Source organism: Colias croceus, chromosome 13 (genome assembly GCF_905220415.1).
Source record: "Colias croceus chromosome 13, ilColCroc2.1".
Classification (NCBI taxonomy): domain Eukaryota; kingdom Metazoa; phylum Arthropoda; class Insecta; order Lepidoptera; family Pieridae; genus Colias; species Colias croceus.
Window position 1 is genome coordinate 6,444,338 of NC_059549.1, and position 13,154 is coordinate 6,457,491.

The 13,154-nt window shown below is 38.3% G+C and overlaps 1 protein-coding gene across 1 annotated transcript in view; it reads left to right on the plus strand.

Moving 5' to 3' along the window:
• The window catches only part of LOC123696822 (DNA mismatch repair protein Msh2), a 36,390-nt gene that overhangs the window by 22,576 nt on the left and 660 nt on the right, over positions 1 to 13,154 (plus strand). Inside the window, exons 7-16 of the mRNA XM_045643193.1 lie at positions 121 to 279; positions 839 to 1,046; positions 1,466 to 1,625; positions 9,391 to 9,565; positions 9,900 to 10,084; positions 10,807 to 10,930; positions 11,323 to 11,417; positions 11,914 to 12,146; positions 12,424 to 12,515; positions 12,811 to 13,036. Of these exons, the coding sequence (XP_045499149.1) occupies positions 121 to 279; positions 839 to 1,046; positions 1,466 to 1,625; positions 9,391 to 9,565; positions 9,900 to 10,084; positions 10,807 to 10,930; positions 11,323 to 11,417; positions 11,914 to 12,146; positions 12,424 to 12,515; positions 12,811 to 13,036 (1,657 nt within the window). The remainder of the gene's footprint in view (positions 1 to 120; positions 280 to 838; positions 1,047 to 1,465; positions 1,626 to 9,390; positions 9,566 to 9,899; positions 10,085 to 10,806; positions 10,931 to 11,322; positions 11,418 to 11,913; positions 12,147 to 12,423; positions 12,516 to 12,810; positions 13,037 to 13,154) is intronic.

A 13,154-nucleotide genomic window follows, 5' to 3' on the forward strand; every position in this document is an offset into this window, starting at 1 on the left:
ACTTACCGGAGTTTGATATGTATCGACTCAAATGGAAATTATCTTTTCAAAAATACAAAAAATCTTTTGTGAACATACACATACACATTACACATTACTATGTGTATTTTTTAATTTCAGATTTCGAATAAACTCCATAAAATCAGAGTGCTACCTGCACTTAGACGCAGCTGCACTAACCGCACTGAACGTACTTCCCGAACTAGGAGATACTTCACACGCACCAGCGCGCAGTTTGTACGGGCTGCTCGATAGATGTCGTACGCAACAAGGAAAAAGGTATGTTTTTTTAAATATTTTTTTTGAACATGCTTAATTTTTTCAAATAATTAATTTTCCCTTGATGAAGTAGCGGTGGCTAAAAGTTATTTCTCCGTGCATTCGCACAATATTCGTATGATTATGAGTTTTGTATGATTTTTGTGATGGAGATAGTCAGGGAGGCTGCAGACTAATATTTCACTGAGGAAAATGTAGCTTATTTTCCGCAGTGAAATATTTAATGCCCATGGGAGTTTCCGTTGATCACGCGGGCGTAGCCTCGGGTGGAATATTAGTAATATAAAGGTCAAATTTAAGAAATTATAAAGGTTTAAGTTATAATTTTGAGGAAATATATAGGGTAACCACAAATCATTATGTAATTCAAAAAATATGGTTTTACGTAAGTATATGATGATTCTGGTAAATTTTTGAATTTCCTTTTAATGAACCGGAAATATGTCGAATATTATGATTCTATTAATCCAATGAAATACAAACTAACTTTAATATCATAAACATTTTTCATGTTTGTTGTTTGTAAGTCGCATTATAATAATTTTTAATATTTTTCCAGACTCTTAGCACAATGGTTGCGTCAACCGCTTCGCGATATAAATCTAATAAACGAACGATTGGACATAGTAGAGTTACTCGTGAATAATTCACAACTACGTCTACCATTACATGATGACCATTTACGAAGGATCCCTGATTTGCAAAGTTTAGCTCGAAGACTTACACGAAAGAAGGCTAACTTACATGATTGTTATAAGATATATCAGGTATGAATTATTTTATTGCAACTGATTCTTATATAATATTTATTTAAATGTTTAGTAGATTTTGATTTCCAATTCAATTCCATAGTCAATTAATCAAAGTAGAAAAGTACATAATTGATACGGCAAATATGATAAAATTTCATTTGGTATACTCTAAGAGCTAGCGTGCAAGAGCAACTTTTGTCTCCGCAACTATTTTGTCTCTCCCATCAACTCTATGGGGAGTTGCGTCGCTACGTGCGCGCACTTTCTTACTAGCCCATAGAGTCTTGCTTGATTCTTGCAGTATAAATCAAAAGTAAACTTATCCAAACCACAAACATATTTTGCATGTACCGAGTGTGATACACATGTTACTTGTTATAAGTTTAAAAAAAAAACAATATTAGCTAAAATATGTAATAGTATAAATATTTCAGGCTATCCAAAGACTGCCAGCCTTACTACAATGTCTAGCTGAATCAAACAGTCCGACAGTACATTCGTCTCTAACGGAACCTATATCTGAACTCAATGATGACTTGGACAAGTTTCAACAGATGATTGAAACCACCGTTGATATGGATGCTGTGGATAGAGGTTATTTGAAGTTGTTGTAATAATCAGTTTAATAATTTGTTTGTTTGTTTTGATACATTTGTACTAATTTCTATTTTCATATCAAACGACGGGAATCCCAAGGTTCAAGATCTCGATCTTAAAATATGTCAAGTTAGTTTTGAGTTATTAAGAGTGGGCATAAAGGCAGAGAATTTCTAAAGTTATGGGCCCCGCCCTAGCGCGCCATGCCGCGCGCAATCTTTCTTCCATCATACACTCCGCACCCGGCTCATCGTACTTACGTAAAGTTCATCGGACGCTAAATTAAACACAATATTCTTCGCTCGTTCTACGCGTATTTTCGGTAGTTAGTATATTAATGAAATAATTATATAAAACAGTGAAGTTGAAATCATGGCAAATTATGTAATATGATAATTTATTATTATTTTTTATTTATTAAATGGGGGGGCAAGTATCTCGCCTCGCGGCGGTGTTTTAAACAACTCCGGCTGAGTGGCCAGACGGCCGGAGCCTAGGGCGATTGAGTGAGAAACCTGCGGACTATCCGAGCGTTGTCCAGCAGGACTGCCCGCTGTATCCCCACTGTCATGGGCTTTACCGGTAAATCCAACCTCCTTAAATATTGTTTTAAGGAGGAAGGAATCAGCCCATTGGTGGACACAACTATGGGGATTATCTCGGCAGACACACCGCCCCACATCTCGACAACCTCATGCGCCAGATCCAGATATTTGAGCCGTTTATCTGAATCGGCCTTAACAAGATTGTCGTCATGTGGGATAGTGATGTCTACCAAGAAAATCCTGGAAGTTGCTAGGTCCATCACCACAATATCAGGTCTATTCGCTAGAATAGTCCTGTCTGTGATGATGGGCCGATCCCAGTACAATTTGGCACGGTTATTTTCCAGGACCGGCTCCGGCGCGTACTTGTAATAAGGCACTTTTCCGACAAGAAGGCCATACTTCAGAGCGAGCTCTTGGTGGATAATCCTAGCTGCTAGGTTATGCCTGTGCAAGTACTCAGTGTTGGCAAGCATGGAACAACCGGAAGTAACATGTCGGAGAGTTTCTCCAGGACGGTGACACATACGACATAAGTCCTGGGTCCCGTCCTTTATGATGTACCTCCGATAATTGTTCGTCTTAACCACCTGATCCTGTATCGCACAGACAAAACCCTCGGTTTCCCCAAAGAGGTCACCGAAACGCAGCCAGTGCACGGAGGACAAGAAATCTACATGAGGTTCATGCAGAATCCTGTGAAACCTACCGTGTAGCTCTTTCTCTTTCCATATGGCCTCTCTGTCGGAAATGCTGAGCACCGCCGGCTTTTGCCAGTCCTGTTTGGCCAGGGATAGGGGAGTGAGTCCTTTGTCACATTCTATGACTTCAGCATGGATTGCATGACTAACCTTTGCAAGGAAATAGTCTCTGAGTTTGCATATCTCCCGATTGTGCAGCGATTGGGCACTTAACATGCCACGACCACCGCACCTTCTAGGGATATACAGCCTCATCACTGACGATTTCGGGTGATGCAACCGATGCAGAGTCATAGTTGTGCGGACTTTCCGGTCCAGGGCGTTCAGTTCGGTCTGAGTCCACTTGAGTACGCCAAATGTGTACAGGAGAACGGGCATGACCCAGGTATTGAACGCTCGTATTTTGTTCACGCCCGACAAATAGCTGTTGAAAACTTTTGTCATGCGTTCACAAAACACCTCGGCAACATCCTGTTTCACGCTCACCCCCTCCACACATATATTCTGTGACATACCCAAGTATCGGTAAGTTTCAGCCTCTGTAAGTACCCTAAGATGGGCCGCGCCAGATGGTGTTATGTCATCAGACGCGGTTACTTTACCCCGCTCCACATGTATAACCGCACACTTATCCACCCCAAGTTCCATGCCAATGGAGCTGCTAAAATCACACGTGATTTTTAGCAGCTCCGTTAACCTGGACCTATTAGGCGCAAATAATTTGAGATCATCCATGTAGAGCAGATGGTTAAGTCTTAGGCCACCCCTGCGAAGCTGAAATCCGGATCCTAATCTCTCAAGCAAATAGCTTAGAGGGTTTAGTGCCAGGCAAAACCATAGAGGACTCAGGCAATCGCCCTGGAAAATACCCCGCCGTATCTTTATTCGGTCCTCCGCGTCAGACAGCCGCTTACCTTGGAGACAAAGCATTGTACTCCATTGCCCCATACATGTTCCGAGAAGCCCTCGGATCGAAGGATCGATCTTATAAAGTTCCAGGACTCTCGTTAACCATGTATGGGGGACCGAGTCAAATGCTTTTTTATAGTCAATCCAGGCAGCGGATAAGTTGCGTCTGTTACGCTTGACCTGCTGACCAATAACCGTGTCGATCAGGAGAAGCTCCTTAGTTCCGCGACCACCCGCCCGACATCCATTCTGTGTATCTGCCAAAATTCTATTGCCATCTATATGCTTGGCAATTTTGGCCGCCAGTACAGATGTCAATGCCTTGTAGATGGTAGGTAGGCACGTAATTGGGCGGTATTGTGACGGGTCAGCGGAGCGGTTGGATTTAGGAGCTAGATAAGTGACCCCAGTAGTGAGGAAGTTTGGAAGCAAGCGGTGCTCAATCGCTTCTCCAAATTGGCGGGCTAAGGTAGCATGGCATGCGTTGAACCCTTTCAGCCAGTAAGTCTGAAGTCCGTCTACCCCTGGAGTTTTCCAGTTCGGGCATTTTCGGACTGCTGCGCTGATGTCGTCTCTTGTGACAACAACAGGGTCCATGGGTGGTAAGGCTACACACGCTTCCTCCAGCTCCATCATCCAAGCACCTTCGACGTGCTCAGCAGCATGAGACCATATTCCACGCCAAAAGGCAATCAGGTCCGCCTTTTCGGGTTGTGGCCCCATGTGTGCTTTCCGAGCCCCAGATTGAAGGTACTTGTAGAACTTCCTTTGGTCACTTTCGAAGAGACGATTCTCACGGTGTCTCCTTGTTGTTTCAGAGTACCGTCTAATGCGTTTCCCCCAAGCTGCGACCTGCTGTTTCAGGGTGTCGATGCGCACTGTCACTATTCGCAATAGCTCTGCCTGGGGCAGATTGTGAGATATCTCACTGATTGCAGACCTGACAAAGCGCATCACTCGCGGTCTTGTGTTACCGGCCCTAAAAGCAGTAAGCTTACCGATGAGGACTCTGGCATTAGCGATTCGAGTTTCGATACGACGCCTCCAAGCAGGTGTCGTATGTCGCTGCGGAGATCCTCTTCCCGTATTCGAGAAGTTAATCCCCACCGCTCGACACACGACTACCGCCGCAGCGTATAGTATCGATCCCGTATCACCAATGTCAGTACTGGTTTCCAAATATGGCGGCAGTAATTTATTAACTGTCTCAACGGTAAGTCTGGTCGACGCTCTATAGGGAACGCGAGGAAGCTGGGAGCGCTGCTCAACCGGTATTCCTCGGTAATGAGAGATCGTCTCCTCAAGCTCTCTCCTGATCTTGTCCATGTCCTGGGTAGCTATTTCCTCAGTTTCCCCCGCTCCGATCGCATTGGTCTCCACCCCGGTGTTCTCCTCAAAAAGGACTGACACATCGGGTGGGTCATCAACGCCCATCGGTTCAGGGGCTTCCGCGGAAACAGGGTGATGTTGGGTTCCAAGATGTTGAATTCGCGGAGCAGTCGCACTCGGTATCCAGTCCGGTTGGTTTCACCCTCAGTCGCCCTATAATATGCTCGCATGGCATTTTATTTATAATTATTGATGATAATAATCTATACGTATATATAATAAAACAGTAAAAAAGTGTAAGTATGTATGTAATATATTCAAAAAAACAATATTAGGGAAACGGTATAGAGCACGAATCCGTAAAAAAATTCTGCCTGTGTGTTTATGTCTGTTTGTTTGTATGATTTGAATGAATGTTATATTGTTGTGTTTATATTATATTTATTATATACTAGCTTTCCGCCCGCGGCATCGCCCGCGCAGTCAAAGAAAAACCCGCATAATTCCCGTTCCCGTGGGATTTCCGGGATAAAACCTATCCTATGTCCTTTCTCGGGTATCAAAATATCTCTATACCAAATTACATGCAAATTGGTTCAGTAGGAGTGATTGAGTAACAGACAGACAGACAGAGTTACTTTCACATTTACAATATTAGTACAACATTAGTATAATATTAGTACAAGGTAAATTAGCTTGGAGAAATATTTGCATATCTAGTGGTGTGTATGTCGTGGTCATATTGTAGATTTGCTCATTTCATGAAATGGCCAACATAGTTTGGTCAGATCGTTAAATCGTCAACGTTTCACGATTTGGTCATCGACATTTGGCCAGAACGTATAAAATATAGGTTAGGTTAGACTTTAATAAACAACGCACGAGCCGAGCGAGCAAAGCGAGCGTGCCGCGGCAGCGTCCGGCGAGTGCCAGAAGCGAATCGCTTTAACAAAAATGGTCGAATTTCGTGAAATGGCCATCCACGTTTGGCCAGATCGACGATCTGGCCAAATGTGGATGACCAAATCGTGAAACGTTGGCAATTTAACGATCTGGCCAAACTAAATTGGCCATTTCATGAAATGAGCAAATCTACGATATGGCCACGACATGTATATTACTCAGATCTTAGAGCGCGTTTCCACTATAACGTTCAGGCCTATACAAAAATGTTTCGATATCCTAACATTACTATTTAATGTTATACTTATTCCTAGCAACACTCTGATTTTTGTTTTCAATAAAAACAAGTTTTTATTTGAAAGAAAATGGTTTTGACTTTATAAAAAAAAAAAAAAATTATCATTCAATTTCACGTTCTTGAGCAAACGACAAGACGACTACCGTGAAACAATAAAATATCGAGTCCATAATAATTTGTTTCGTTATTAATATTTGACCATAATAATGACGAAACAAAACAAATAAATAAATCGTCACTTGATAGTTGAAAGTGGAAACACGCACAAAACCAGAATTTGCATTCGCGAGTGTATTCATACTTAGGGTTGCCAAACAGTATTCTACTGTTTTTCACTAAATTATACTTTTTACTGTTTAACAAAAAAAAAGTACTTATACAAAAGACTGTTTTCAGCATCAAAGTGCAGACACATTATTATGTGTTACATTTAGACGCTCACAATTTTTTTTATTTAGTCAGAGGGCACACACTACAATAAATAATGTTTGTTTTACTAAAATACTGTTTAATAATCTTCATAGACCTGAATAATGAATTATGAATATACGTACTTTATTTCTTGTAAAAAAAGTTGGCAACCCTATTCATAGTGTTTGTCTACACTAATCTACACTAATATTATAAAGAGGAAAACTTTGTTTGTTTGTTTGTTTGATTGTAATGAATAGGCTCATAAACTACTAGACCGATTTTAAAAAATTCTTTCACCATTCGAAAGCTACATTATCCACGAGTAACATAGGCTAGGTTTTATCCCGGAAATCCCACGGGAACGGGAACTATGCGGGTTTTACTTTGAAAACGCGGGCGAAGCCGCAGGCGGAAAGCTAGTGAATGATATGTATTTTATTTGTAACTAGCGCAGCGGTCCGACCCGGCTTCGCCCGTACATATTTACGTTTTCTCTACATGAGAACCATCCTTGTACTTCAAGGGATACAATAAAAAAAGAATTGAAAAAACACGTGATAACGTGACAACGCGAAACGCGAAATTTTATTGACACTAATTTTACGATAGATTTCAAATAATGAGCAGGTATAACTTTATAATTATTTATACATACACTAATATTATAAAGAGGAAAACTTTGTTTGTTTGTTTGTTTGTTTGATTGTAATGAATAGGCTCATAAACTACTAGACCGATTTTAAAAATTCTTTCACCATTCGAAAGCTACATTATCCACGAGTAACATAGGCTAGGTTTTATCCCGGAAATCCCACGGGAACGGGAACTATGCGGGTTTTTCTTTGAAAACGCGGGCGAAGCCGCAGGCGGAAAGCTAGTGAATGATATGTATTTTATTTGTAATTAGCGGTCCGCCCCGGCTTCGCCCGTACATATTTACGTTTTCTCTACATGAGAACCATCCTTGTACTTCAAGGGATACAATAAAAAAAGAATTGAAAAAACACGTGATAACGTGACAACGCGAAACACGAAATTTTATTGACACTAATTTTACGATAGATTTCAAATAATGAGCAGGTATAACTTTATAATTTACTAGAGGTCCCCCCCGGCTTCGCCCGTGGTACATATTTCGCAATAAAAGGTAGCCTATGTCCTTTCTCGGGTATCAAAATATCTCCATACCAAATTTCATGCAAATTGGTTCAGTAGTTTAGGCGTGATTGAGTAACAGACAGACAGACAGAGTTACTTTCGCATTTATAATATAAGTATGGATTATAATAATTATTTATGGGAGTTCACTCATCACTGCACCAGTGATTAGTAATACAGATTGTGAATATATTATATTATATATACCTACTATTCACAACCTATTTACATTATTTACTGGAACAACCATAGGAATCTACAAATAGGTAGTAGGTAATCATAGTAGTAATGGTAATAAGTAATAATATAATAATTCATAAAAAAATATACCATAAATCTTTCTTGATTTTATTGATGTAACACTATGAATGAAATATTTGTATCCATATAATATATATATATATATATATGTTTGTATACCTAAGATCGTCGCGTCAATACTCAGCCCACGGAAACGAATTTATGCATAAATTCGTGTGAGTGTGATTAGATATTACATATTTATGTAATATCTAAACTCACCTGCATAAAGTTTCTGAAATGAATCGAAAGTCGTATTTTTTATTAATACATATTAATAAATAATAATTTATTATTTATTATAAATAACTAATAATTATTTATTAATAATATGATTACAATACTATATTAACTTATCTTCGAAAATTAGTTAGATATCATTTAAATATGAATCTCTTTTAGTTCTCGTTTCTGAAGTTTCAATGTTCTTTTGTTGTGTACCATTTTCAAAAAAACAATATTGAAACAATATTATTAAAAAATCGGCGCGCGGCACAGCAATTTGAGCATGGTCTACTCGTCTCAACGGAGCGATAGCGTCTGATGTATGAAATAGAATTATGTTTTTAGCTCCCGGAACGTGCGATGCAAGATGATTTCTTGCGTAATTAAAAATATAGTAAGCGCCAAAAGTGTTTTATCGTGATTAAACCAAAACTATAAGTAATTACAAAAAAGTGGTCGGACAAAGTTCTCACAAATGTTTCAATATAATTGTTTATGAAAAAAAGAACATAATAGGCATTACCATGTCAAGTAAAAAACGTAAAAGTGTGAAATTTAGAGGTAACTTCGTGAATTTTTTCTATCGAGTCAATTTCAATATTTTATGTTTTTGATCTGACAGTATAATCGAAAATATCATCAAGTTTTACATATATTTAATTTTTTATATTTGGTCTTGAATATTACACGTATCAACTAAATGTTGATTGGTGATTTGACTTTATTCGCGTTCTTAATGTTGAACTAATTGATTAGATATTGCAAGTTTTTGTACATTTGATATGCTCGAATTCCAAATCAATAGTTCACCGTTAGTAATAATTTTAAGTTATTTCAAAACGTCGTGGTACAATTTTTTTATTCATTGCATTTTTATCTGTCGTTAAGTACATATGTCGTTAAGTATTGGCCACAGCTTACTTTAAATTTAACTTTTAAACTAGCATTATATCAGTAATATTATATCATTTATTTTTAAGGTGATTTTTTGGTAAAGCCATCATTCGACGATCAACTCCAAACCCTTCATAAAGAGTTGGAAAAAATTCAGGCATCTGCAGATAGAGAGTTGAACAAAGCAGCTAATGATTTAGGACTTGATGCAGGAAAGACGATAAAGCTTGAAAATAATCCACAGAATGGGTTTTATTTCAGGTACTTATTTAGTTATTTATGATATGCTTGAGAATATAAAAAATTAAAATCTAGCTTTTAAGCTTGGTTACCTATAATAGGTAAAGACTAAAGAGATTATCTCATACATTCAAGTAACCATCCAGGTATAGTAATTTTACTACTCTACTTGAGCTACTCTTACGAAATAATACTATTAGAAGGAACTGTCAGTATAATAAATGTTTAAAGACTAGAAAATATCCTATGACAGGGCGGGATTCAAACCCGCATTTGAATGCTAAAATATGAAATTCAACTATCTGTGTTGTTTTAATGCGCAATCCAATACTAATGAAAATAATCTATTCATAAGGGTAACATTAAAAGAAGAGCAAGTACTGCGCGGTAACAAGAAGTACACAATAATAGATGCCGTTAAAGGTGGTGTGAGATTCAAGACCAGTAAATTGGAAAATATCACAGAAGACTATGTTCAGACTAAAACTAATTATGAGAAGGAACAGGATAAAGTAGTGGCGGAAATTATTGGAATTGCAGGTTAGATATACAATATACATAATATAATTTTCTTCGATAAGTAAAATAATTGTATAATGTAGTGTGTAATACTTTTTAGTGAACTTCAGGCTAACTACTGTGTAGTCCAAGGTTTCAGTCAGTAAATCAATAAAAAGCAGCCTATAGCTTCCAATGCATGTACAAATTTTCGAATTCAAAAATATATTTTTGTGTACCATTTTCCATTTATCAAGGAACGCTAACTACATCTACGGTACGACCAACAGGAGCACAAGAGTAAAGCAAAATATGCCTTTTAAAACATGTTGCGTGATAGATTTATAATGACATAACCAAATATAATGACTTTCAGCTGGCTACTCCGAGTGTCTGTTCTGTCTGTCCCACATAATATCGCGACTGGACGTGCTAGTATCGTTCGCTGCAGCAGCAACCACAGCGCCGTATCCATACTCTCGGCCAGTGCTTACTGACAGTTTGAGCGAGTGCTGTTTTACTAATACAATGTCCCATACATAACCTAACACCAAACAATAACTTTCAGCCGGCTACTCTGAGTGTCTGTTCTGTCTGTCCCACATAATATCGCGACTGGATGTGCTAGTATCGTTCGCTGTAGCAGCCACCACAGCGCCATATCCATACTCTCGGCCAGTGCTTACTGACAGTTTGAGCGAGTGCTGTTTTAGACACTAATACAATGTCCCATACATAACCTAACACCAAACAATAACTTTCAGCCGGCTACTCCGAGTGTCTGTTCTGTCTGTCCCACATAATATCGCGACTGGATGTGCTAGTATCGTTCGCTGTAGCAGCAACCACAGCGCCGTATCCATACACGCGGCCAGTGCTTACTGACAGTTTGAGCGAGTGCTGTTTTAGACACTAATACAATGTCCCATACATAACCTAACACCAAACAATAACTTTCAGCCGGCTACTCCGAGTGTCTGTTCTGTCTGTCCCACATAATATCGCGACTGGACGTGCTAGTATCGTTCGCTGTAGCAGCCACCACAGCGCCGTATCCATACTCTCGGCCAGTGCTTACTGACAGTTTGAGCGAGTGCTGTTTTAGACACTAATACAATGTCCCATACATAACCTAACACCAAACAATAACTTTCAGCCGGCTACTCCGAGTGTCTGTTCTGTCTGTCCCACATAATATCGCGACTGGATGTGCTAGTATCGTTCGCTGTAGCAGCAACCACAGCGCCGTATCCATACACGCGGCCAGTGCTTACTGACAGTTTGAGCGAATTAGTACTAAAAGAAGTAAGGCATCCGTGCTTAGAAGTGCAAGAGGGTGTGTCGTATATACCGAATGATGTGGTGTTTAAACGAGGTATTTTGAGTTTAATGTTTGATTTATATATTTAAGAATATGTTGATTTTAAATATTTCTTCATTTTCGAAAGGAATGTAATTAATTAGTCGTAGTACAGAATTCTTGATAAAATATGCAATATCATAAATAGCTGACTTTACCTCAATCTATTTTCGCGAATTATAGATATAAACAGAATTTTACAGATTTAATAGAAAGTCTTTATTTCTAGAACCTTTTCATTATTATTGAAGTTATACTTCTTTTAGCGCGATGGAGAAAAATGATGAGAGTGAATTTTTACAATGCGCGCGCAAACCGACACCTAAATTTAACAGCATGATGTTAGTTCAAGGTGGTATGAAAATTTATAACTATGTTCAAGTTGTATATTCTAGTATTTTTTTTTCCATACGCCAAAGAAGTATAACTTCTAACGCGTGTACATAAGTACACACACACTCTTTTTTTTTTATTCTGAAATACATTTCTACATTAAAACATATTTTTCCAGACTCGTGTCTCATGCACATAGTGACAGGCGCGAATATGGGCGGCAAATCCACGTGGATGCGTTCATGCGGTATTGCCGTACTATTGGCACATACAGGATGTTTGGTCCCAGCGGCTATGGCCCATGTCCCATTGATGAGGGCATTGTGCGCTAGAGTCGGGGCCAATGATAGAGAGGATAGAGGACAAAGCACTTTCATGATGGAGATGATCGAGTCTGCTGCTATTTTGAGGGTAAGTTTTAGTTGTTAGATGGCATTTTGATCGTACAATTTTAGCGATAAAACTTGTTTATCTGTAGTTTAAGAATATTCTCGTCTTTAAATAGGAATGGCATTATTAGATCCAAAAAAAAAATTAAAAAAACAAAAAAAAATCTAATCTTCACAATTTTTTAAAGGTACCTAATATGAATCAAAAGTTAATTTGCATGTTTGTTATTTAAATTAATATTTAAATACTAGTAAAAATGTGAAACATATTAGATGCAACAATAATCAATTATTTCTAGACTGCTACTCCAGATTCCTTGGTGCTCGTAGATGAGCTCGGACGAGGAACATCAACATATGAGGGCTGCGGCATTGCCTGGGCTATTGCAGAGTATGTTACTAAAATTAAATTTTAGAGAAATGAATATAAAATGGTTTTATATTTGTTTATGTTAATAGTTTTTTTATAGTTTAATTAATTAACAAAAAATATCTAGTATCCATAACGGCAGTTAAGAACGTTTTTGATATGAAAGGCAGGTTCCTTTTTTTTTGTCGTAGTTTAATAAAAGTTATTTCTCTTTATTGGACTTTACATGGATCAAAAAATAAACCAATTAAAGTTGAATTATAAAACTAGGAATTTGAGTAAATTCCAAATTTTCACATTCATAATATGTTTACAGAAAATTAGCAACGGAAAGCAAATGTTTCTGCCTATTCGCGACCCACTATCACGAACTAACTCGACTGCCGAGCTTGCATCCAAATGTGATAGTGAACTCGCACGCAGAAGCGTCAGTGGTGAACCAACAGTTGTTACTGTTGCATAAAATCGTCCCCGGACCCGCTACACATTCGTTGGGATTACATGTTGCCAAGTTGGCTGATTTACCGGATTCTATCATTCAGGTATGGTTTTTGTGATGGTATCCACATGTTTACAGTTTACGAAAGGAATATGGTAAAGATAGAATTCTATTTTTTTTTTAATTTGCTAAATATTGCATAAAGCTATCCACCGATTCGG